The sequence below is a fragment of the Siphateles boraxobius genome, unplaced genomic scaffold (assembly GCF_051911475.1).
Source record: "Siphateles boraxobius isolate OS27281-9 unplaced genomic scaffold, OSU_SipBor_1 45, whole genome shotgun sequence".
In the NCBI taxonomy this organism is placed as follows: Eukaryota; Metazoa; Chordata; class Actinopteri; order Cypriniformes; family Leuciscidae; genus Siphateles; species Siphateles boraxobius.
In genome coordinates, this window is record NW_027509086.1 from 77,501 (window position 1) to 103,370 (window position 25,870).

At 47.3% G+C, this 25,870-nt stretch overlaps 1 protein-coding gene across 1 annotated transcript; it reads right to left on the reverse strand.

The window, feature by feature from the left end:
- Positions 1-922: 922 nt before the first annotated feature.
- On the reverse strand, positions 923-25,602 carry pmvk (phosphomevalonate kinase). Its single transcript, XM_077200193.1, has 5 exons — positions 25,069-25,602; positions 24,932-24,995; positions 23,495-23,647; positions 3,797-3,926; positions 923-1,280 (listed from the first exon to the last, which is right to left on the reverse strand). Exons 1-5 carry the CDS (start codon positions 25,155-25,157, stop codon positions 1,135-1,137), a joined length of 582 nt encoding a protein of 193 aa, XP_077056308.1. The 5' UTR covers positions 25,158-25,602; the 3' UTR covers positions 923-1,134.
- Positions 25,603-25,870: the final 268 nt, after the last annotated feature.

Sequence of the window (25,870 nt, forward strand, 5' to 3'; positions counted from 1 at the left end):
CAGGCTCTGTAAGAACATACCTCACAATGGGGTAAAGTTGCACCCCTGGGGGGCAGGAGCGGCCCAAAGTTCCCCATTGAGTTACTATGGCGAAGGACGGCCCATGAAACGCATGTGTATCTCCAACTATGGTAAATTGCACTGGGATTTTGTATTTAACATAACTCTGGATCACAGTGTCATACTCGTCACTGTCATGCTCATTTTACTCGGACGACCAATCAGTCTCTCAAAATCATTGTGAAGCTATCAAGCCACGCCCTAGCAACCATTTAGAGCATCCTAGCAACAAGTTCCATAGACTTACATTGAAAGAGATCAAAGAGATATCTTTGGATAGAAGTGTCATAAAAAACATGAGGATGGTCTCGTTTGACTCGAGGCAGCAAACAGCCAATCCTGAGTCACCTCAACACTTACTGGCCATTTCCTAGCAACCATTGTCGAGCACCCTAGCAACCAAAATCCAAAGAGGGATATCTTCCGTTCTGAAAGTCACAGAGTCATGGGAGTTGGTTTATATCATTCATACTGACAAGCAGCTTTGGAGCTTCATCATTGGAAGCTCCATAGCAACCAAACAGAGTACCATAGCAGCTATTTATCAAGACCTATATCTTTGCTTCAAAACATCGTATAGAGGGTTGGCTCGTTTGTTTCGGTTGGGAAACAGTCTGTATATATCAACAAGGTAACTGTGTATTCACACCCTAGCAACCGTTTAGAGCCCCCTAGCAACCGTTTAGAGCCACCTAGCAACCATATTGCAACATATAGAAGCCATATTACAACTCCACAACATCCTGCAGACATGGTTGTTGGCTCGTATGCAATCATGTACAACACCCTAGCAACCGAGTTGCAAGTTTTGCCACTGCAAGGACCCACTCACATTTTCTTCAGGAAATGTACATTCTAGTTATTTTTTTAGTTGCCATTTTATTCTATTTTAATATTCAGTTTTAGTGAGTAGAAAATCTAATCGGTCTACATAGACTTCAATTGATTTATAATTTCCTTCTTAACACTTCGGTGAAACCTGTAAAGAAACAAACTTTAAAAAACAAACACTTTAAGACCTTTTTTAGTGTAGTTTTATGAGGAGAATTGACTCAAATGGTCAGATAATAAGGTTTATGGAAGCGTGTTGATGTTCGGGAGCGACGACAGAAGCTCGTCCAGCTGTTTCTCCAGACGCTCGTGTTCTCCGTCGTTCCGGAGGATCCAGTCAAACGCCAGTCCCTCATCCAGACCGCACTCGGACTCGGCGTCGTCCACACCTGAGCAGTGCACAGCAGCGTCACACACTCTTCAGGACTCTCGTGTAGAAAACATTATAATACGTGCGCCCGAAAGATAAATATATTGAGTATGATAAAACATGTTGTCACATTTCATTTCCATTCTTTCAGGGGTAAATCAAGAAAAAAGTATACAGTGTACATAACTGTACTAGAAGTGTGAAATTAATGCGGGAAAAATAAATACTCTTCTCAAAAATTTTATTTTATAATTGCTTTTAGTTGATTATTCATTTAACTGTTTATTTGTGTATTTAAAGTCTGTAGTTTTCTTTGTTATTATGTTTGCCTGTAAAGCGCTTTGAGAAAGCAACTTTTAAAGGCGGTATATAAAATAAATGTATTATTATTATTTCTGGTTAGATCAGAATTTACACAAACGGAGAAAGTCTAGAAGTGTTGGGTTGTGGCCTGTGGGTAAGGGTTAGGGTTAGGGCTGTGTCCCACCGTTTCCCATCATAAGGTCCGGGGTTTCATTGATAAGATGTGTGTGGGATCCTCACTAAAAGTGTACGAAAAATGGTGAACGCCACAAAAAAATATTCAGACTTCTAAAAGCGTGCGTGATTATGACTCATAATGAATATTACAGTGGCTGTCCTTCATCAGTCCCTCAGATCATCATCGGTGTCGTTAACGGCTCCGTCTCGAATGATCAGAGTAACTCACAGATGAGCGGCACATTCTCCCGGTGAGCTGAGTCTGCGAGAGCTGCTGATTTCTCTAACGTAACTGAATCACTCTAAACCGCAGGTGCTGTTTTCAGTCCTTCAGTCTGTTGCCTCAGATGCTCTATATCAGAGGTCTTCAATCCTGCTCCTGTCCTGCAGAGTTTAGTTCCTGCTTCAGCACACCTGCCTCTGTATGTTCAAGCGATCCTTGATCTTGATGAGCTGATTCAGGTGTGTTTGATTAGGGTTGGAACTAAACTCTGCAGGACAGCGGCCCTCCAGGAGCAGGATTGAAGACCTCTACTCTATATGAAGGCTTTGTGAGATTTTTTATTAACAAAATTACTAACTTTAGACTTAGCGTCTGCCCTAGCTTAACTGTCCTCCAATCTTGACTCCCATTTCTGCTTTTTGGGAGGTTCTTGAACCTATCAACCTCCAGACACTGAAGAAAGTGATTGTCAAACTCAAAGCTTCATTTTGTCCTAACGATATCCTTCATCCGAGATCAGTAATATGGATTATAGATTGTGTCGGGCCGGATATAGCTCTGGTCACTCCTCTGCTCAAGAAGCCTTCACTCGATCCTTCCGGTTTAAAGCGGTTTCGGCCTGTTTCTGATTAACTTTCATTTCTAAGCTAGTGGAGAAAATTGTGCTGGATGAACTCCAACACTTTTTGTCAAGTAATCGTATCTATGAGGTTTTTCTATCTGGTTTTAATTCTGCTCACAGCACTGAGTGCTAAACGATATTATCTCTCCACTGATCCTGTGGTGCTTGTTCTCTTAGATACCCTACTCTTTTATCTAGACTCAAGTCTTGGGTGGGTCTGAAAGCTACCGTCTGAAATGGTTTCCGTCATACCTGTCTGACAGAACGTTTTTATTAAAGATGGGTGATTTCACCTCTGACCTGTGGCCTTCCACATGGCTCTATTGTGTCCTTTATTTTTATGTGGATGACACTCAAATTTATAAACCAATCAAAAGAAACAACCCTGTATAGATTAAATCTCTTCTGCGATGCTTAGAGGAGGATCATTCATGGCTAGCCCAAAAGTTCCTCTTCCTAAATGAAGACAAGACTGAGGTTATTGTTTTCGGCCCGAATAAAAACTCTCAGTGTATAAGCCCTGATTCAGAGAGTCTGTCCGGTTTAAATCCTCAAGGGTGCGGAACTGTTCTTGTTGGCCAGCCAGAACATTTCACAAACAAATTTCCTCCGTAATCGGATCCAGCTTCTATCAACTTCATCTATTGTCTAAAATCAAAGGCTTTCTCACTCCGAAACTCTGTTCATGCGTTTGTCACGTCTCGGCCGGATTACTGCAGATCTTTATATTGCGGAATATCCAAGTCTCAAACTGCTGGTCTTTAGCTAGCACAGACTTCTACAAAAGTGTCGTGAATAAGGACATCTCTCCTATTCTCAGATCTCTACACTGGCGGCCAGTTTCCCAGAGAATAGATTTAAAATTCGACTCTGTTTTTAAATCTCCTCATAACTCCTGCCTATCTCCTGATCTTCCTCATCCCTACACTCGCTGGGCCCGGAGCCTCGGATGCTGCGCCGGCTCTGTGGGATACTCCGCGTCAGTTTGATACTGTTTTGTTAGTCCTGTTTTATGGTTATTCTTAGCTATGTTGCTCTTATTTTTTGTTTTATTTGTTGTTATATCTTCTTTTAATCTTGTTGTTCTGTGTGTGTGTGTGTGTGTGTGTGTGTGTGTGTGTGTGTGTGTGTGTGTGTGTGTGTGTGTGTGCTGTACCGATGGTGAACCTTCAGTCCCACTGTGATCTGGTGTGTGTGTGTGTGTGTGTACCTGTGGTGAACCTCCAGCCTCGCTGTGCTCTGGTCTGCTCTGACGCCTCCACACGCACACACACACATCGGTCGGGAAACTCCTTCCGGAACCACTCTACATCCGAGATCCTCCTGCAGTCGCTGACGATCTGAGGAAGAGTGTGTTACTGAAGTCACATGATGACAGGAGAGTGTGTTACTGAGGTCACATGACGACAGGAGAGTGTGTTACTGAGGTCACATGATGACAGGAGAGTGTTACTGAGGTCACATGACAACAGGAGAGAGTGTGTTACTGAAGTCACATGACGACAGGAGAGCGTGTGTTACTGAGGTCACATGACGACAGGAGAGCGTGTGTTACTGAGGTCACATGACGACAGGAGAGAATGTGTTACTGATGTCACATGACGACGGGAGAGCGTATGTTACTGAGGTCACATGACGACAGGAGAGAGTGTTACTGAGGTCACAGGACGACAGGAGAGAGTGTTACTGAGGTCACATGACGGCAGGAGAGTGTGTGTTACTGAGGTCACATGACGACAGGAGAGAGTGCGTTACTGAGGTCACATGACGGCAGGAGAGTGTGTGTTACTGAGGTCACATGACGACAGGAGAGCGTGTGTTACTGAGGTCACATGACGACAGGAGAGCGTGTTACTGAGGTCACATGACGACAGGAGAGAGCGTTACTGAGGTCACATGACGACAGGAGATCGTGTGTTACTGAGGTCACATGACGACAGGAGAGCGTGTCTTACTGAGGTCACATGACGACAGGAGAGCGTGTGTTACTGAGGTCACATGACGACAGGAGAGCGTGTGTTACTGAGGTCACATGACGGCAGGAGAGAGTGTGTTACTGAGGTCACATGATGACGGGAGAGCGTGTTACTGAGGTCACATGACGGCAGGAGAGTGTGTGTTACTGAGGTCACATGACGACAGGAGAGAGTGCGTTACTGAGGTCACATGACGGCAGGAGAGTGTGTGCTACTGAGGTCACATGATGACAGGAGAGCGTATGTTACTGAGGTCACATGACGACAGGAGAGCGTGTTACTGAGGTCACATGACGACAGGAGAGTGTGTTACTGAGGTCACATGATGACAGGAGAGTGTGTTACTGAGGTCACATGATGACAGGAGAGAGTGTGTTACTGAGGTCACATGACGACGGGAGAGCGTATGTTACTGAGGTCACATGACGACGGGAGAGTGTGTTACTGAGGTCACATGACGACAGGAGAGAGCGTGTTACTGAGGTCACATGACGACAGTAGAGAGTGTTACTGAGGTCACATGACGACAGGAGAGAGTCCGTTACTGAGGTCACATGACGACGGGAGAGTGTGTTACTGAGGTCAAATGATGACAGGAGAGTGTGTTACTGAGGTCACATGACGACAGGAGAGAGTGTGTTACTGAAGTCACATGACGACAGGAGAGACTGTTACTGAGGTCACATGACGACAGGAGAGAGTGTGTTACTGATGTCACATGATGACAGGAGAGTGTGTTACTGAGGTCACATGACGACAGGAGAGTGTGTTACTGATGTCACATGACGGAAGGAGAGAGTGTGTTACTGATGTCACATGATGACAGGAGAGTGTGTTACTGAGGTCACATGATGACAGGAGAGAGTGTGTTACTGAGGTCACATGACGACGGGAGAGTGTGTTACTGAGGTCAAATGATGACAGGAGAGTGTGTTACTGAGGTCACATGACGACAGGAGAGAGTGTGTTACTGATGTCACATGACGACAGGAGAGAGTGTGTTACTGATGTCACATGACGACAGGAGAGAGTGTGTTACTGATGTCACATGATGACAGGAGAGAGTGCGTTACTGAGGTCACATGACGACGGGAGAGTGTGTTACTGAGGTCAAATGATGACAGTAGAGTGTGTACCTGAGGTCACATGACGACAGGAGAGAGTGTGTTACTGAAGTCACATGACGACAGGAGAGACTGTTACTGAGGTCACATGACGACAGGAGAGAGTGTGTTACTGATGTCACATGATGACAGGAGAGTGTGTTACTGAGGTCACATGACGACAGGAGAGTGTGTTACTGATGTCACATGACGGAAGGAGAGAGTGTGTTACTGATGTCACATGATGACAGGAGAGTGTGTTACTGAGGTCACATGATGACAGGAGAGTGTGTGTTACTGAAGTCACATGACGACAGGAGAGACTGTTACTGAGGTCACATGACGACAGGAGAGAGTGTGTTACTGATGTCATGATGACAGGAGAGTGTGTTACTGAGGTCACATGATGACAGGAGAGTGTGTTACTGAGGTCACATGATGACAGGAGAGAGTGTGTTACTGAAGTCACATGACGACAGGAGAGACTGTTACTGAGGTCACATGACGACAGGAGAGAGTGTGTTACTGATGTCATGATGACAGGAGAGTGTGTTACTGAGGTCACATGACGACAGGAGAGTGTGTTACTGATGTCACATGACGGAAGGAGAGAGTGTGTTACTGAGGTCACATGACGAAAGGAGAGTGTGTGTTACTGAGGTCACATGACGACAGGAGAGCGTGTGTTACTAAGGTCACATGATGACAGGAGAGTGTTACTGAGGTCACATGACGACAGGAGAGCGTGTTACTGAGGTCACATGACGACTGGAGAGCATGTTACTGAGGTCGCATGATGACAGGAGAGTGTTACTGAGGTCACATGACGACAGGAGAGCGTGTTACTGAGGTCACATGACGGCAGGAGAATGTGTGTTACTGAGGTCACATGACGACAGGAGAGCGTGTTACTGAGGTCACATGACGACAGGAGAGTGTGTTACTGAGGTCACATGACGACAGGAGAGCGTGTTACTGAGGTCACATGACGACAGGAGAGTGTATTACTGAGGTCACATGACGACAGGAGAGTGTGTTACTGAGGTCACATGACGACAGGAGATCGTGTGTTACTGAGGTCACATGACGACAGGAGAGCGTGTCTTACTGAGGTCACATGACGACAGGAGAGCGTGTGTTATTGAGGTCACATGATGACAGGAGAGAGTGTGTTACTGAAGTCACATGATGACAGGAGAGAGTGTGTTACTGAAGTCACATGACGACAGGAGAGTGTGTTACTGAGGTCACATAACGACAGGAGAGCGTGTTACTGAGGTCACATGACGACAGGAGAGCGTGTTACTGAGGTCACATGACGACAGGAGAGTGTGTTACTGAGGTCACATGACGACAGGAGAGTGTGTTACTGAGGTCACATGACGACAGGAGATCGTGTGTTACTGAGGTCACATGACGACAGGAGAGCGTGTCTTACTGAGGTCACATGACGACAGGAGAGCGTGTGTTATTGAGGTCACATGATGAAAGGAGAGTGTGTTACTGAGGTTGCATGATGACAGGAGAGAGTGTGTTACTGAAGTCACATGATGACAGGAGAGCGTGTTACTGAGGTCACATGACGACAGGAGAGTGTGTTACTGAGGTTGCATGATGACAGGAGAGAGTGTGTTACTGATGTCACATGATGACAGGAGAGCATGTTACTGAGGTCGCATGATGACAGGAGAGTGTTACTGAGGTCACATGACGACAGGAGAGCGTGTTACTGAGGTCACATGACGGCAGGAGAATGTGTGTTACTGAGGTCACATGACGACAGGAGAGCGTGTTACTGAGGTCACATGACGACAGGAGAGTGTGTTACTGAGGTCACATGACGACAGGAGAGTGTGTTACTGAGGTCACATGACGACAGGAGAGTGTATTACTGAGGTCACATGACGACAGGAGAGTGTGTTACTGAGGTCACATGACGACAGGAGATCGTGTGTTACTGAGGTCACATGACGACAGGAGAGCGTGTCTTACTGAGGTCACATGACGACAGGAGAGCGTGTGTTATTGAGGTCACATGATGACAGGAGAGAGTGTGTTACTGAAGTCACATGACGACAGGAGAGCGTGTCTTACTGAGGTCACATGACGACAGGAGAGCGTGTGTTATTGAGGTCACATGATGACAGGAGAGAGTGTGTTATTGAGGTCACATGACGACAGGAGAGCGTGTCTTACTGAGGTCACATGACGACAGGAGAGCGTGTGTTACTGAGGTCACATGACGACAGGAGAGTGTGTTACTGAGGTAACATGACGACAGGAGAGTGTATTACTGAGGTCACATGACGACAGGAGAGTGTGTTACTGAGGTCACATGACGACAGGAGATCGTGTGTTACTGAGGTCACATGACGACAGGAGAGCGTGTCTTACTGAGGTCACATGACGACAGGAGAGCGTGTGTTATTGAGGTCACATGATGACAGGAGAGAGTGTGTTACTGAAGTCACATGATGACAGGAGAGAGTGTGTTACTGAAGTCACATGACGACAGGAGAGTGTGTTACTGAGGTCACATAACGACAGGAGAGCGTGTTACTGAGGTCACATGACGACAGGAGAGCGTGTTACTGAGGTCACATGACGACAGGAGAGTGTGTTACTGAGGTCACATGACGACAGGAGAGTGTGTTACTGAGGTCACATGACGACAGGAGATCGTGTGTTACTGAGGTCACATGACGACAGGAGAGCGTGTCTTACTGAGGTCACATGACGACAGGAGAGCGTGTGTTATTGAGGTCACATGATGAAAGGAGAGTGTGTTACTGAGGTTGCATGATGACAGGAGAGAGTGTGTTACTGAAGTCACATGATGACAGGAGAGCGTGTTACTGAGGTCACATGACGACAGGAGAGTGTGTTACTGTGGTCAGATGACGAAAAGAGAGTGTGTTACTGAGGTCACATGACGACAGGAGAGTGTGTTACTGAGGTCACATGACGACAGGAGAGCGTGTGTTACTGAGGTCACATGACGACAGGAGAGTGTGTTACTGAAGTCACATGACGACAGGAGAGCGTGTTACTGAAGTCACATGACGACAGGAAAGAATGTGTTACTGAGGTCACATGACGACGGGAGAGCGTATGTTACTGAGGTCACATGACGACAGGAGAGAGTGTTACTGAGGTCACATGACGACAGGAGAGTGTGTTACTGAGGTCACATGACGACAGGAGAGTGTGTTACTGAGGTCACATGACGACAGGAGAGTGTGTTACTGAGGTCACATGACGACAGGAGATCGTGTGTTACTGAGGTCACATGACGACAGGAGAGAGTGTTACTGAGGTCACATGACGACAGGAGATCGTGTGTTACTGAGGTCACATGACGACAGGAGAGCGTGTGTTATGGAGGTCACATGATGACAGGAGAGAGTGTGTTACTGAAGTCACATGATGACAGGAGAGCGTGTTACTGAGGTCACATGACGACAGGAGAGTGTGTTACTGAGGTCACATGACGACAGGAGAGTGTGTTACTGAGGTCACATGACGACAGGAGAGTGTGTTCCTGAGGTCACATGACGACAGGAGAGAGTGTTACTGAGGTCACATGACGACAGGAGATCGTGTGTTACTGAGGTCACATGACGACAGGAGAGCGTGTCTTACTGAGGTCACATGACGACAGGAGAGCGTGTGTTATTGAGGTCACATGATGACAGGAGAGATTGTGTTACTGAAGTCACATGATGACAGTAGAGCGTGTTACTGAGGTCACATGACGACAGGAGAGTGTTACTGAAGTCACATGATGACAGGAGAGTGTGTTACTGAGGCCACATGACGACAGGAGAGTGTGTTACTGAGGTCACATGATGACAGGAGAGTGTTACTGAGGTCACATGACGACAGGAGAGTGTTACTGAAGTCACATGATGACAGGAGAGTGTAGGCTTGTTCGACTTGAACCGGCGCTGCGCAGACCGATCGGTTGATGACATCAAAGTACCGCGAGAGCGATTCAAAAGCATAAGGAGCCGTCTGCTCTCTAATCGCTCTCGCGGTACTTTGATGTCATCAACCGATCGGTCTGTGCAGCGCCGGTTCAAGTCGAACAAGCCTTGTGTTACTGTGGTCACATGACGACAGGAGAGTGTGTTACTGAGGTCACATGACGACAGGAGAGCGTGTGTTACTGAGGTCACATGACGACAGGAGAGTGTGTTACTGAAGTCACATGACGACAGGAGAGCGTGTTACTGAAGTCACATGACGACAGGAAAGAATGTGTTACTGAGGTCACATGACGACAGGAGAGAGTGTTACTGAGGCCACATGACGACAGGAGAGTGTGTTACTGAGGTCACATGACGACAGGAGAGTGTGTTACTGAGGTCACATGACGACAGGAGAGAGTGTTACTGAGGTCACATGACGACAGGAGAGAGTGTTACTGAGGTCACATGACGACAGGAGATCGTGTGTTACTGAGGTCACATGACGACAGGAGAGCGTGTGTTATGGAGGTCACATGATGACAGGAGAGTGTGTTACTGAAGTCACATGATGACAGGAGAGCGTGTTACTGAGGTCACATGACGACAGGAGAGTGTGTTACTGAGGTCACATGACGACAGGAGAGTGTGTTACTGAGGTCACATGACGACAGGAGAGTGTGTTACTGAGGTCACATGACGACAGGAGAGAGTGTTACTGAGGTCACATGACGACAGGAGATCGTGTGTTACTGAGGTCACATGACGACAGGAGAGCGTGTCTTACTGAGGTCACATGACGACAGGAGAGCGTGTGTTATTGAGGTCACATGATGACAGGAGAGATTGTGTTACTGAAGTCACATGATGACAGTAGAGCGTGTTACTGAGGTCACATGACGACAGGAGAGTGTTACTGAAGTCACATGATGACAGGAGAGTGTGTTACTGAGGCCACATGACGACAGGAGAGTGTGTTACTGAGGTCACATGATGACAGGAGAGTGTTACTGAGGTCACATGACGACAGGAGAGTGTTACTGAAGTCACATGATGACAGGAGAGTGTGTTACTGTGGTCACATGACGACAGGAGAGTGTGTTACTGAGGTCACATGACGACAGGAGAGCGTGTGTTACTGAGGTCACATGACGACAGGAGAGTGTGTTACTGAAGTCACATGACGACAGGAGAGCGTGTTACTGAAGTCACATGACGACAGGAAAGAATGTGTTACTGATGTCACATGACGACGGGAGAGCGTATGTTACTGAGGTCACATGACGACAGGAGAGTGTGTTACTGATGTCACATGACGGAAGGAGAGAGTGTGTTACTGATGTCACATGATGACAGGAGAGTGTGTTACTGAGGTCACATGATGACAGGAGAGAGTGTGTTACTGAGGTCACATGACGACGGGAGAGTGTGTTACTGAGGTCAAATGATGACAGGAGAGTGTGTTACTGAGGTCACATGACGACAGGAGAGAGTGTGTTACTGATGTCACATGACGACAGGAGAGAGTGTGTTACTGATGTCACATGACGACAGGAGAGAGTGTGTTACTGATGTCACATGATGACAGGAGAGAGTGCGTTACTGAGGTCACATGACGACGGGAGAGTGTGTTACTGAGGTCAAATGATGACAGTAGAGTGTGTACCTGAGGTCACATGACGACAGGAGAGAGTGTGTTACTGAAGTCACATGACGACAGGAGAGACTGTTACTGAGGTCACATGACGACAGGAGAGAGTGTGTTACTGATGTCACATGATGACAGGAGAGTGTGTTACTGAGGTCACATGACGACAGGAGAGTGTGTTACTGATGTCACATGACGGAAGGAGAGAGTGTGTTACTGATGTCACATGATGACAGGAGAGTGTGTTACTGAGGTCACATGATGACAGGAGAGTGTGTGTTACTGAAGTCACATGACGACAGGAGAGACTGTTACTGAGGTCACATGACGACAGGAGAGAGTGTGTTACTGATGTCATGATGACAGGAGAGTGTGTTACTGAGGTCACATGATGACAGGAGAGTGTGTTACTGAGGTCACATGATGACAGGAGAGAGTGTGTTACTGAAGTCACATGACGACAGGAGAGACTGTTACTGAGGTCACATGACGACAGGAGAGAGTGTGTTACTGATGTCATGATGACAGGAGAGTGTGTTACTGAGGTCACATGACGACAGGAGAGTGTGTTACTGATGTCACATGACGGAAGGAGAGAGTGTGTTACTGAGGTCACATGACGAAAGGAGAGTGTGTGTTACTGAGGTCACATGACGACAGGAGAGCGTGTGTTACTAAGGTCACATGATGACAGGAGAGTGTTACTGAGGTCACATGACGACAGGAGAGCGTGTTACTGAGGTCACATGACGACTGGAGAGCATGTTACTGAGGTCGCATGATGACAGGAGAGTGTTACTGAGGTCACATGACGACAGGAGAGCGTGTTACTGAGGTCACATGACGGCAGGAGAATGTGTGTTACTGAGGTCACATGACGACAGGAGAGCGTGTTACTGAGGTCACATGACGACAGGAGAGAGTGTGTTACTGAAGTCACATGACGACAGGAGAGACTGTTACTGAGGTCACATGACGACAGGAGAGAGTGTGTTACTGATGTCATGATGACAGGAGAGTGTGTTACTGAGGTCACATGACGACAGGAGAGTGTGTTACTGATGTCACATGACGGAAGGAGAGAGTGTGTTACTGAGGTCACATGACGAAAGGAGAGTGTGTGTTACTGAGGTCACATGACGACAGGAGAGCGTGTGTTACTAAGGTCACATGATGACAGGAGAGTGTTACTGAGGTCACATGACGACAGGAGAGCGTGTTACTGAGGTCACATGACGACTGGAGAGCATGTTACTGAGGTCGCATGATGACAGGAGAGTGTTACTGAGGTCACATGACGACAGGAGAGCGTGTTACTGAGGTCACATGACGGCAGGAGAATGTGTGTTACTGAGGTCACATGACGACAGGAGAGCGTGTTACTGAGGTCACATGACGACAGGAGAGTGTGTTACTGAGGTCACATGACGACAGGAGAGCGTGTTACTGAGGTCACATGACGACAGGAGAGTGTATTACTGAGGTCACATGACGACAGGAGAGTGTGTTACTGAGGTCACATGACGACAGGAGATCGTGTGTTACTGAGGTCACATGACGACAGGAGAGCGTGTCTTACTGAGGTCACATGACGACAGGAGAGCGTGTGTTATTGAGGTCACATGATGACAGGAGAGAGTGTGTTACTGAAGTCACATGATGACAGGAGAGAGTGTGTTACTGAAGTCACATGACGACAGGAGAGTGTGTTACTGAGGTCACATAACGACAGGAGAGCGTGTTACTGAGGTCACATGACGACAGGAGAGCGTGTTACTGAGGTCACATGACGACAGGAGAGTGTGTTACTGAGGTCACATGACGACAGGAGAGTGTGTTACTGAGGTCACATGACGACAGGAGATCGTGTGTTACTGAGGTCACATGACGACAGGAGAGCGTGTCTTACTGAGGTCACATGACGACAGGAGAGCGTGTGTTATTGAGGTCACATGATGAAAGGAGAGTGTGTTACTGAGGTTGCATGATGACAGGAGAGAGTGTGTTACTGAAGTCACATGATGACAGGAGAGCGTGTTACTGAGGTCACATGACGACAGGAGAGTGTGTTACTGAGGTTGCATGATGACAGGAGAGAGTGTGTTACTGATGTCACATGATGACAGGAGAGCATGTTACTGAGGTCGCATGATGACAGGAGAGTGTTACTGAGGTCACATGACGACAGGAGAGCGTGTTACTGAGGTCACATGACGGCAGGAGAATGTGTGTTACTGAGGTCACATGACGACAGGAGAGCGTGTTACTGAGGTCACATGACGACAGGAGAGTGTGTTACTGAGGTCACATGACGACAGGAGAGTGTGTTACTGAGGTCACATGACGACAGGAGAGTGTATTACTGAGGTCACATGACGACAGGAGAGTGTGTTACTGAGGTCACATGACGACAGGAGATCGTGTGTTACTGAGGTCACATGACGACAGGAGAGCGTGTCTTACTGAGGTCACATGACGACAGGAGAGCGTGTGTTATTGAGGTCACATGATGACAGGAGAGAGTGTGTTACTGAAGTCACATGACGACAGGAGAGCGTGTCTTACTGAGGTCACATGACGACAGGAGAGCGTGTGTTATTGAGGTCACATGATGACAGGAGAGAGTGTGTTATTGAGGTCACATGACGACAGGAGAGCGTGTCTTACTGAGGTCACATGACGACAGGAGAGCGTGTGTTACTGAGGTCACATGACGACAGGAGAGTGTGTTACTGAGGTAACATGACGACAGGAGAGTGTATTACTGAGGTCACATGACGACAGGAGAGTGTGTTACTGAGGTCACATGACGACAGGAGATCGTGTGTTACTGAGGTCACATGACGACAGGAGAGCGTGTCTTACTGAGGTCACATGACGACAGGAGAGCGTGTGTTATTGAGGTCACATGATGACAGGAGAGAGTGTGTTACTGAAGTCACATGATGACAGGAGAGAGTGTGTTACTGAAGTCACATGACGACAGGAGAGTGTGTTACTGAGGTCACATAACGACAGGAGAGCGTGTTACTGAGGTCACATGACGACAGGAGAGCGTGTTACTGAGGTCACATGACGACAGGAGAGTGTGTTACTGAGGTCACATGACGACAGGAGAGTGTGTTACTGAGGTCACATGACGACAGGAGATCGTGTGTTACTGAGGTCACATGACGACAGGAGAGCGTGTCTTACTGAGGTCACATGACGACAGGAGAGCGTGTGTTATTGAGGTCACATGATGAAAGGAGAGTGTGTTACTGAGGTTGCATGATGACAGGAGAGAGTGTGTTACTGAAGTCACATGATGACAGGAGAGCGTGTTACTGAGGTCACATGACGACAGGAGAGTGTGTTACTGTGGTCAGATGACGAAAAGAGAGTGTGTTACTGAGGTCACATGACGACAGGAGAGTGTGTTACTGAGGTCACATGACGACAGGAGAGCGTGTGTTACTGAGGTCACATGACGACAGGAGAGTGTGTTACTGAAGTCACATGACGACAGGAGAGCGTGTTACTGAAGTCACATGACGACAGGAAAGAATGTGTTACTGAGGTCACATGACGACGGGAGAGCGTATGTTACTGAGGTCACATGACGACAGGAGAGAGTGTTACTGAGGTCACATGACGACAGGAGAGTGTGTTACTGAGGTCACATGACGACAGGAGAGTGTGTTACTGAGGTCACATGACGACAGGAGAGTGTGTTACTGAGGTCACATGACGACAGGAGATCGTGTGTTACTGAGGTCACATGACGACAGGAGAGAGTGTTACTGAGGTCACATGACGACAGGAGATCGTGTGTTACTGAGGTCACATGACGACAGGAGAGCGTGTGTTATGGAGGTCACATGATGACAGGAGAGAGTGTGTTACTGAAGTCACATGATGACAGGAGAGCGTGTTACTGAGGTCACATGACGACAGGAGAGTGTGTTACTGAGGTCACATGACGACAGGAGAGTGTGTTACTGAGGTCACATGACGACAGGAGAGTGTGTTCCTGAGGTCACATGACGACAGGAGAGAGTGTTACTGAGGTCACATGACGACAGGAGATCGTGTGTTACTGAGGTCACATGACGACAGGAGAGCGTGTCTTACTGAGGTCACATGACGACAGGAGAGCGTGTGTTATTGAGGTCACATGATGACAGGAGAGATTGTGTTACTGAAGTCACATGATGACAGTAGAGCGTGTTACTGAGGTCACATGACGACAGGAGAGTGTTACTGAAGTCACATGATGACAGGAGAGTGTGTTACTGAGGCCACATGACGACAGGAGAGTGTGTTACTGAGGTCACATGATGACAGGAGAGTGTTACTGAGGTCACATGACGACAGGAGAGTGTTACTGAAGTCACATGATGACAGGAGAGTGTAGGCTTGTTCGACTTGAACCGGCGCTGCGCAGACCGATCGGTTGATGACATCAAAGTACCGCGAGAGCGATTCAAAAGCATAAGGAGCCGTCTGCTCTCTAATCGCTCTCGCGGTACTTTGATGTCATCAACCGATCGGTCTGTGCAGCGCCGGTTCAAGTCGAACAAGCCTTGTGTTACTGTGGTCACATGACGACAGGAGAGTGTGTTACTGAGGTCACATGACGACAGGAGAGCGTGTGTTACTGAGGTCACATGACGACAGGAGAGTGTGTTACTGAAGTCACATGACGACAGGAGAGCGTGTTACTGAAGTCACATGACGACAGGAAAGAATGTGTTACTGAGGTCACATGACGACAGGAGAGAGTGTTACTGAGGCCACATGACGACAGGAGAGTGTGTTACTGAGGTCACATGACGACAGGAGAGTGTGTTACTGAGGTCACATGACGACAGGAGAGAGTGTTACTGAGGTCACATGACGACAGGAGAGAGTGTTACTGAGGTCACATGACGACAGGAGATCGTGTGTTACTGAGGTCACATGACGACAGGAGAGCGTGTGTTATGGAGGTCACATGATGACAGGAGAGTGTGTTACTGAAGTCACATGATGACAGGAGAGCGTGTTACTGAGGTCACATGACGACAGGAGAGTGTGTTACTGAGGTCACATGACGACAGGAGAGTGTGTTACTGAGGTCACATGACGACAGGAGAGTGTGTTACTGAGGTCACATGACGACAGGAGAGAGTGTTACTGAGGTCACATGACGACAGGAGATCGTGTGTTACTGAGGTCACATGACGACAGGAGAGCGTGTCTTACTGAGGTCACATGACGACAGGAGAGCGTGTGTTATTGAGGTCACATGATGACAGGAGAGATTGTGTTACTGAAGTCACATGATGACAGTAGAGCGTGTTACTGAGGTCACATGACGACAGGAGAGTGTTACTGAAGTCACATGATGACAGGAGAGTGTGTTACTGAGGCCACATGACGACAGGAGAGTGTGTTACTGAGGTCACATGATGACAGGAGAGTGTTACTGAGGTCACATGACGACAGGAGAGTGTTACTGAAGTCACATGATGACAGGAGAGTGTGTTACTGTGGTCACATGACGACAGGAGAGTGTGTTACTGAGGTCACATGACGACAGGAGAGCGTGTGTTACTGAGGTCACATGACGACAGGAGAGTGTGTTACTGAAGTCACATGACGACAGGAGAGCGTGTTACTGAAGTCACATGACGACAGGAAAGAATGTGTTACTGATGTCACATGACGACGGGAGAGCGTATGTTACTGAGGTCACATGACGACAGGAGAGTGTGTTACTGATGTCACATGACGGAAGGAGAGAGTGTGTTACTGATGTCACATGATGACAGGAGAGTGTGTTACTGAGGTCACATGATGACAGGAGAGAGTGTGTTACTGAGGTCACATGACGACGGGAGAGTGTGTTACTGAGGTCAAATGATGACAGGAGAGTGTGTTACTGAGGTCACATGACGACAGGAGAGAGTGTGTTACTGATGTCACATGACGACAGGAGAGAGTGTGTTACTGATGTCACATGACGACAGGAGAGAGTGTGTTACTGATGTCACATGATGACAGGAGAGAGTGCGTTACTGAGGTCACATGACGACGGGAGAGTGTGTTACTGAGGTCAAATGATGACAGTAGAGTGTGTACCTGAGGTCACATGACGACAGGAGAGAGTGTGTTACTGAAGTCACATGACGACAGGAGAGACTGTTACTGAGGTCACATGACGACAGGAGAGAGTGTGTTACTGATGTCACATGATGACAGGAGAGTGTGTTACTGAGGTCACATGACGACAGGAGAGTGTGTTACTGATGTCACATGACGGAAGGAGAGAGTGTGTTACTGATGTCACATGATGACAGGAGAGTGTGTTACTGAGGTCACATGATGACAGGAGAGTGTGTGTTACTGAAGTCACATGACGACAGGAGAGACTGTTACTGAGGTCACATGACGACAGGAGAGAGTGTGTTACTGATGTCATGATGACAGGAGAGTGTGTTACTGAGGTCACATGATGACAGGAGAGTGTGTTACTGAGGTCACATGATGACAGGAGAGAGTGTGTTACTGAAGTCACATGACGACAGGAGAGACTGTTACTGAGGTCACATGACGACAGGAGAGAGTGTGTTACTGATGTCATGATGACAGGAGAGTGTGTTACTGAGGTCACATGACGACAGGAGAGTGTGTTACTGATGTCACATGACGGAAGGAGAGAGTGTGTTACTGAGGTCACATGACGAAAGGAGAGTGTGTGTTACTGAGGTCACATGACGACAGGAGAGCGTGTGTTACTAAGGTCACATGATGACAGGAGAGTGTTACTGAGGTCACATGACGACAGGAGAGCGTGTTACTGAGGTCACATGACGACTGGAGAGCATGTTACTGAGGTCGCATGATGACAGGAGAGTGTTACTGAGGTCACATGACGACAGGAGAGCGTGTTACTGAGGTCACATGACGGCAGGAGAATGTGTGTTACTGAGGTCACATGACGACAGGAGAGCGTGTTACTGAGGTCACATGACGACAGGAGAGTGTGTTACTGAGGTCACATGACGACAGGAGAGCGTGTTACTGAGGTAACATGACGACAGGAGAGTGTATTACTGAGGTCACATGACGACAGGAGAGTGTGTTACTGAGGTCACATGACGACAGGAGATCGTGTGTTACCGAGGTCACATGACGACAGGAGAGCGTGTCTTACTGAGGTCACATGACGACAGGAGAGCGTGTGTTATTGAGGTCACATGATGACAGGAGAGAGTGTGTTACTGAAGTCACATGATGACAGGAGAGAGTGTGTTACTGAAGTCACATGACGACAGGAGAGTGTGTTACTGAGGTCACATAACGACAGGAGAGCGTGTTACTGAGGTCACATGACGACAGGAGAGCGTGTTACTGAGGTCACATGACGACAGGAGAGTGTGTTACTGAGGTCACATGACGACAGGAGAGTGTGTTACTGAGGTCACATGACGACAGGAGATCGTGTGTTACTGAGGTCACATGACGACAGGAGAGCGTGTCTTACTGAGGTCACATGACGACAGGAGAGCGTGTGTTATTGAGGTCACATGATGAAAGGAGAGTGTGTTACTGAGGTTGCATGATGACAGGAGAGAGTGTGTTACTGAAGTCACATGATGACAGGAGAGCGTGTTACTGAGGTCACATGACGACAGGAGAGTGTGTTACTGAGGTTGCATGATGACAGGAGAGAGTGTGTTACTGATGTCACATGATGACAGGAGAGCATGTTACTGAGGTCGCATGATGACAGGAGAGTGTTACTGAGGTCACATGACGACAGGAGAGCGTGTTACTGAGGTCACATGACGGCAGGAGAATGTGTGTTACTGAGGTCACATGACGACAGGAGAGCGTGTTACTGAGGTCACATGACGACAGGAGAGTGTGTTACTGAGGTCACATGACGACAGGAGAGTGTGTTACTGAGGTCACATGACGACAGGAGAGTGTATTACTGAGGTCACATGACGACAGGAGAGTGTGTTACTGAGGTCACATGACGACAGGAGATCGTGTGTTACTGAGGTCACATGACGACAGGAGAGCGTGTCTTACTGAGGTCACATGACGACAGGAGAGCGTGTGTTATTGAGGTCACATGATGACAGGAGAGAGTGTGTTACTGAAGTCACATGACGACAGGAGAGCGTGTCTTACTGAGGTCACATGACGACAGGAGAGCGTGTGTTATTGAGGTCACATGATGACAGGAGAGAGTGTGTTATTGAGGTCACATGACGACAGGAGAGCGTGTCTTACTGAGGTCACATGACGACAGGAGAGCGTGTGTTACTGAGGTCACATGACGACAGGAGAGTGTGTTACTGAGGTAACATGACGACAGGAGAGTGTATTACTGAGGTCACATGACGACAGGAGAGTGTGTTACTGAGGTCACATGACGACAGGAGATCGTGTGTTACTGAGGTCACATGACGACAGGAGAGCGTGTCTTACTGAGGTCACATGACGACAGGAGAGCGTGTGTTATTGAGGTCACATGATGACAGGAGAGAGTGTGTTACTGAAGTCACATGATGACAGGAGAGAGTGTGTTACTGAAGTCACATGACGACAGGAGAGTGTGTTACTGAGGTCACATAACGACAGGAGAGCGTGTTACTGAGGTCACATGACGACAGGAGAGCGTGTTACTGAGGTCACATGACGACAGGAGAGTGTGTTACTGAGGTCACATGACGACAGGAGAGTGTGTTACTGAGGTCACATGACGACAGGAGATCGTGTGTTACTGAGGTCACATGACGACAGGAGAGCGTGTCTTACTGAGGTCACATGACGACAGGAGAGCGTGTGTTATTGAGGTCACATGATGAAAGGAGAGTGTGTTACTGAGGTTGCATGATGACAGGAGAGAGTGTGTTACTGAAGTCACATGATGACAGGAGAGCGTGTTACTGAGGTCACATGACGACAGGAGAGTGTGTTACTGTGGTCAGATGACGAAAAGAGAGTGTGTTACTGAGGTCACATGACGACAGGAGAGTGTGTTACTGAGGTCACATGACGACAGGAGAGCGTGTGTTACTGAGGTCACATGACGACAGGAGAGTGTGTTACTGAAGTCACATGACGACAGGAGAGCGTGTTACTGAAGTCACATGACGACAGGAAAGAATGTGTTACTGAGGTCACATGACGACGGGAGAGCGTATGTTACTGAGGTCACATGACGACAGGAGAGAGTGTTACTGAGGTCACATGACGACAGGAGAGTGTGTTACTGAGGTCACATGACGACAGGAGAGTGTGTTACTGAGGTCACATGACGACAGGAGAGTGTGTTACTGAGGTCACATGACGACAGGAGATCGTGTGTTACTGAGGTCACATGACGACAGGAGAGAGTGTTACTGAGGTCACATGACGACAGGAGATCGTGTGTTACTGAGGTCACATGACGACAGGAGAGCGTGTGTTATGGAGGTCACATGATGACAGGAGAGAGTGTGTTACTGAAGTCACATGATGACAGGAGAGCGTGTTACTGAGGTCACATGACGACAGGAGAGTGTGTTACTGAGGTCACATGACGACAGGAGAGTGTGTTACTGAGGTCACATGACGACAGGAGAGTGTGTTCCTGAGGTCACATGACGACAGGAGAGAGTGTTACTGAGGTCACATGACGACAGGAGATCGTGTGTTACTGAGGTCACATGACGACAGGAGAGCGTGTCTTACTGAGGTCACATGACGACAGGAGAGCGTGTGTTATTGAGGTCACATGATGACAGGAGAGATTGTGTTACTGAAGTCACATGATGACAGTAGAGCGTGTTACTGAGGTCACATGACGACAGGAGAGTGTTACTGAAGTCACATGATGACAGGAGAGTGTGTTACTGAGGCCACATGACGACAGGAGAGTGTGTTACTGAGGTCACATGATGACAGGAGAGTGTTACTGAGGTCACATGACGACAGGAGAGTGTTACTGAAGTCACATGATGACAGGAGAGTGTGTTACTGTGGTCACATGACGACAGGAGAGTGTGTTACTGAGGTCACATGACGACAGGAGAGCGTGTGTTACTGAGGTCACATGACGACAGGAGAGTGTGTTACTGAAGTCACATGACGACAGGAGAGCGTGTTACTGAAGTCACATGACGACAGGAAAGAATGTGTTACTGAGGTCACATGACGACGGGAGAGCGTATGTTACTGAGGTCACATGACGACAGGAGAGAGTGTTACTGAGGTCACATGACGACAGGAGAGTGTGTTACTGAGGTCACATGACGACAGGAGAGTGTGTTACTGAGGTCACATGACGACAGGAGAGAGTGTTACTGAGGTCACATGACGACAGGAGAGAGTGTTACTGAGGTCACATGACGACAGGAGATCGTGTGTTACTGAGGTCACATGACGACAGGAGAGCGTGTGTTATGGAGGTCACATGATGACAGGAGAGTGTGTTACTGAAGTCACATGATGACAGGAGAGCGTGTTACTGAGGTCACATGACGACAGGAGAGTGTGTTACTGAGGTCACATGACGACAGGAGAGTGTGTTACTGAGGTCACATGACGACAGGAGAGTGTGTTACTGAGGTCACATGACGACAGGAGAGAGTGTTACTGAGGTCACATGACGACAGGAGATCGTGTGTTACTGAGGTCACATGACGACAGGAGAGCGTGTCTTACTGAGGTCACATGACGACAGGAGAGCGTGTGTTATTGAGGTCACATGATGACAGGAGAGATTGTGTTACTGAAGTCACATGATGACAGTAGAGCGTGTTACTGAGGTCACATGACGACAGGAGAGTGTTACTGAAGTCACATGATGACAGGAGAGTGTGTTACTGAGGCCACATGACGACAGGAGAGTGTGTTACTGAGGTCACATGATGACAGGAGAGTGTTACTGAGGTCACATGACGACAGGAGAGTGTTACTGAAGTCACATGATGACAGGAGAGTGTGTTACTGTGGTCACATGACGACAGGAGAGTGTGTTACTGAGGTCACATGACGACAGGAGAGCGTGTGTTACTGAGGTCACATGACGACAGGAGAGTGTGTTACTGAAGTCACATGACGACAGGAGAGCGTGTTACTGAAGTCACATGACGACAGGAAAGAATGTGTTACTGAGGTCACATGACGACGGGAGAGCGTATGTTACTGAGGTCACATGACGACAGGAGAGAGTGTTACTGAGGTCACATGACGACAGGAGAGAGTGTGTTACTGAGGTCACATGAAGACAGGAGAGCGTATGTTACTGAGGTCACATGACGACAGGAGAACGTGTGTTACTGATGTCACATGACGACAGGAGAGAGTGTTACTGATGTCACATGACGACAGGAGAGAGTGTGTTACTGAGGTCACATGAAGACAGGAGAGCGTATGTTACTGATGTCACATGACGACAGGAGAACGTGTGTTACTGATGTTACATGACGACAGGAGAGTGTGTTACTGATGTCACATGACGACAGGAGAGTGTTACTGAGGTCACATGACGACAGGAGAGCGTGTGTTACTGAGGTCACATGATGACAGGAGAGAGTGTGTTACTGAGGTCACATGAAGACAGGAGAGCGTATATTACTGATGTCACATGACGACAGGAGAACGTGTGTTACTGATGTTACATGACGACAGGAGAACGTGTGTTACTGATGTCACATGACGACAGGAGAACGTGTGTTACTGATGTCACATGACGACAGGAGAGTGTGTTACTGATGTCACATGACGACAGGAGAGTGTGTTACTGAGGTCACATGACGACAGGAGAGCGTGTGTTACTGAGGTCACATGATGACAGGAGAGCGTATGTTACTGAGGTCACATGACGACAGGAGAACGTGTTACTGATGTTACATGACGACAGGAGAGAGTGTTACTGAGGTCACATGATGACAGGAGAGCGCGTTTTACTGATGTCACATGACGACAGGAGAACGTGTGTTACTGATGTCACATGACGACAGGAGAACGTGTGTTACTGAGGTCACATGACGGCAGGAGAGTGTGTTACTGAGGTCACATGACGACAGGAGAGCGTGTTACTGATGTCACATGACGACAGGAAAGAATGTGTTACTGAGGTCACATGACGACAGGAGAACGTGTGTTACTGATGTCACATGACGACAGGAGAACGTGTGTTACTGATGTCACATGACGACAGGAGAGAGTGTGATTGTGATTGTGTACCCAGACGGGTCGCTCGGCGTGTTGGACGACCAGCCGGCAGAAGAAGCCAGAGTCCTGCTGTCTCCTCATCTCTCCCCAGCGGATCATCTCGACCCGATGCCTCTCCTTATACGGACCACAGCCCAGCAGCTCCTCGTAGTCCAGATCATGATCCTGAACAGCACACACACCAGTCAGAAATCATGATCCTGAACAACACACACACCAGTCAGAAATCATGATCCTGAACAACACACACACCAGTCAGAAATCATGATCCTGAACAACACACACACCAGTCAGAAATCATGATCCTGAACAACACACACACCAGTCAGAAATCATGATCCTGAACAACACACACACCAGTCAGAAATCATGATCCTGAACAACACACACACCAGTCAGAAATCATGATCCTGAACAACACACACACCAGTCAGAAATCATGATCCTGAACAACACACACACCAGTCAGAAATCATGATCCTGAACAACACACACACCAGTCAGAAATCATGATCCTGAACAACACACACACCAGTCAGAAATCATGATCCTGAACAACACACACACCAGTCAGTGTTTACACATTAAACTGAAATTAAAATTAGCGCTGCACGATTCTGGATAAACTGCAAATCATTATTTTTCATTTACCTCTTTCATTAGTGGATGAACTTTTGTGATAATATGAATTATAGTTAGACAGAAATAATGATACTGTGTGGTTGTAAAGACCGTTTGTGAAGCTGTTTCAGCATCAGATCATCATATTATAGTGATTTCTGAAGGATCATGTGACACTGAAGAGAGTAATGATGCTGAAAATTCAGCTTTGATCACAGGAATAAATTACACTTTACTATATATTCACATAGAAAACAGCTGATTTACATTATAATAATATTCACAGTTTTTACTGTATTTCTGATCAAATTTTGTAGATTTTATTCTTCAATATAATTTCCGGACTACGGATCGACTACTGTTTTCCTGTACGCCCTCTGATCATTTACATGAATAATGGGAGTGATATAATACAGGAGTAACTTCTGTCAAACAGTCCCAGTCATTATTCTCCTCACCCTCAACAGCAAGAGGTCAGAGGTCATTTACAGCAGCTTAGATGAGAGGGACATTACAGCTTTAAAGACGAAGCAACAGATCCTTCCTTCTATATTGTGATGTACAAACTGATTATTGAAAAATAAAAAATGTAAGGCGGGGCTGGGTTCTGTGCACCGATCGCTGATTGGATGTTGGGATGTGGGCGTGGCTCTCAACAGTGTATGCAGATGAGCGTGTGCATAAGTGCCTGATGTATCTAATATGATACGAAACAATTCACATATGCAAACTTTATTGTTTTTAAGTTAACAATATTTAGCCTAAAGGTTATAAATCTGAGTGTTATCACACATGGCAGGCTGTCCAGGGTTAAAGAGTGTAGTATACCTGTGCATACTGCTGTTTGAGAGGCGCAGACAGTCTGAGTATACAGCACATCTCTGCAGTCAGCCTGCGATCACAACAACAGCATCAGCATCCGCGTTCATGCAGCTCACCTGTGCGCGCGCGACACTAGAGCTCACCTGTGCTGAATCAAATCTGCCACATGATCCTTCCCTGACTTCCGCTTCCCACTGAATAACAGGATAATCCTCGGCTGTGAGTGTGTCATGGCTGTGACTGCATGTAATGTGTTCTTCACACTCCCAAACACATGTTCAGTGTGAGGAACGACTTCATCTCGACTTTACCGTAATAAACGAAGATGACGCAGCCACAAAGAATAAATAAACAAGCTTCGATGCTGCTATTTTAGTTTTTCTCACTCAGCTATGTTTATTAATTTATTTTACTGAGTTCTTTAAGAAATCAGTGGAGATTTTTCTTTCACTGAAGGAAGTAGTGAATGTAGCTGTGTGATGTAACGTCTGTGTTCGTGATCTTAGGTGTAATTACGGTAATCGCGCGAGTGTCACGCCATCAGCTCATGGAATATGTGCTTAATATATTCTCATCCTTTTAACGATAAATTATTTCGATATTACTTAAATAGCACCACAGACTCTTTAATAAAACAATATCTTAAATTACTCACGTATTTCTTTACTACTTTTTTTCTGGCATCACTGACCCGGAAGTGAAACCACACAGCTGGTCTCTGGATTTTGTTTCTTTTCATTCACCGAACAAAGGTGCCAAAATATTTACCTGAATGTATGCTAACACCCGGGCTAACTGGGTCTAATACATATACTACTTCCTTATAATATCTTTATTTATCATTGAATGTTTGATTTGATTTCACTTTATCGTCATATATCGAGTTTTTCCTAATTTTGAAAGACGAACAGCTCATCTGATGCATGTTTTATCTTGTGCTTTAAA

What these genes read in the sequence shown, in the direction of transcription:
- pmvk (XM_077200193.1), bottom strand. Translation starts at nt 25,157, where the DNA reads ATGACACACTCACAGCCGAGGATTATCCTGTTATTCAGTGGGAAGCGG. An exon ending in GCAGATTTGATTCAGCACAG is followed by an intron (nt 24,996 to 25,068) that starts GTGAGCTCTAGT and finishes TTGTGATCGCAG; the next exon opens with GCTGACTGCAGAGATGTGCT. An exon ending in TCAAACAGCAGTATGCACAG is followed by an intron (nt 23,648 to 24,931) that starts GTATACTACACT and finishes TGTGCTGTTCAG; the next exon opens with GATCATGATCTGGACTACGA.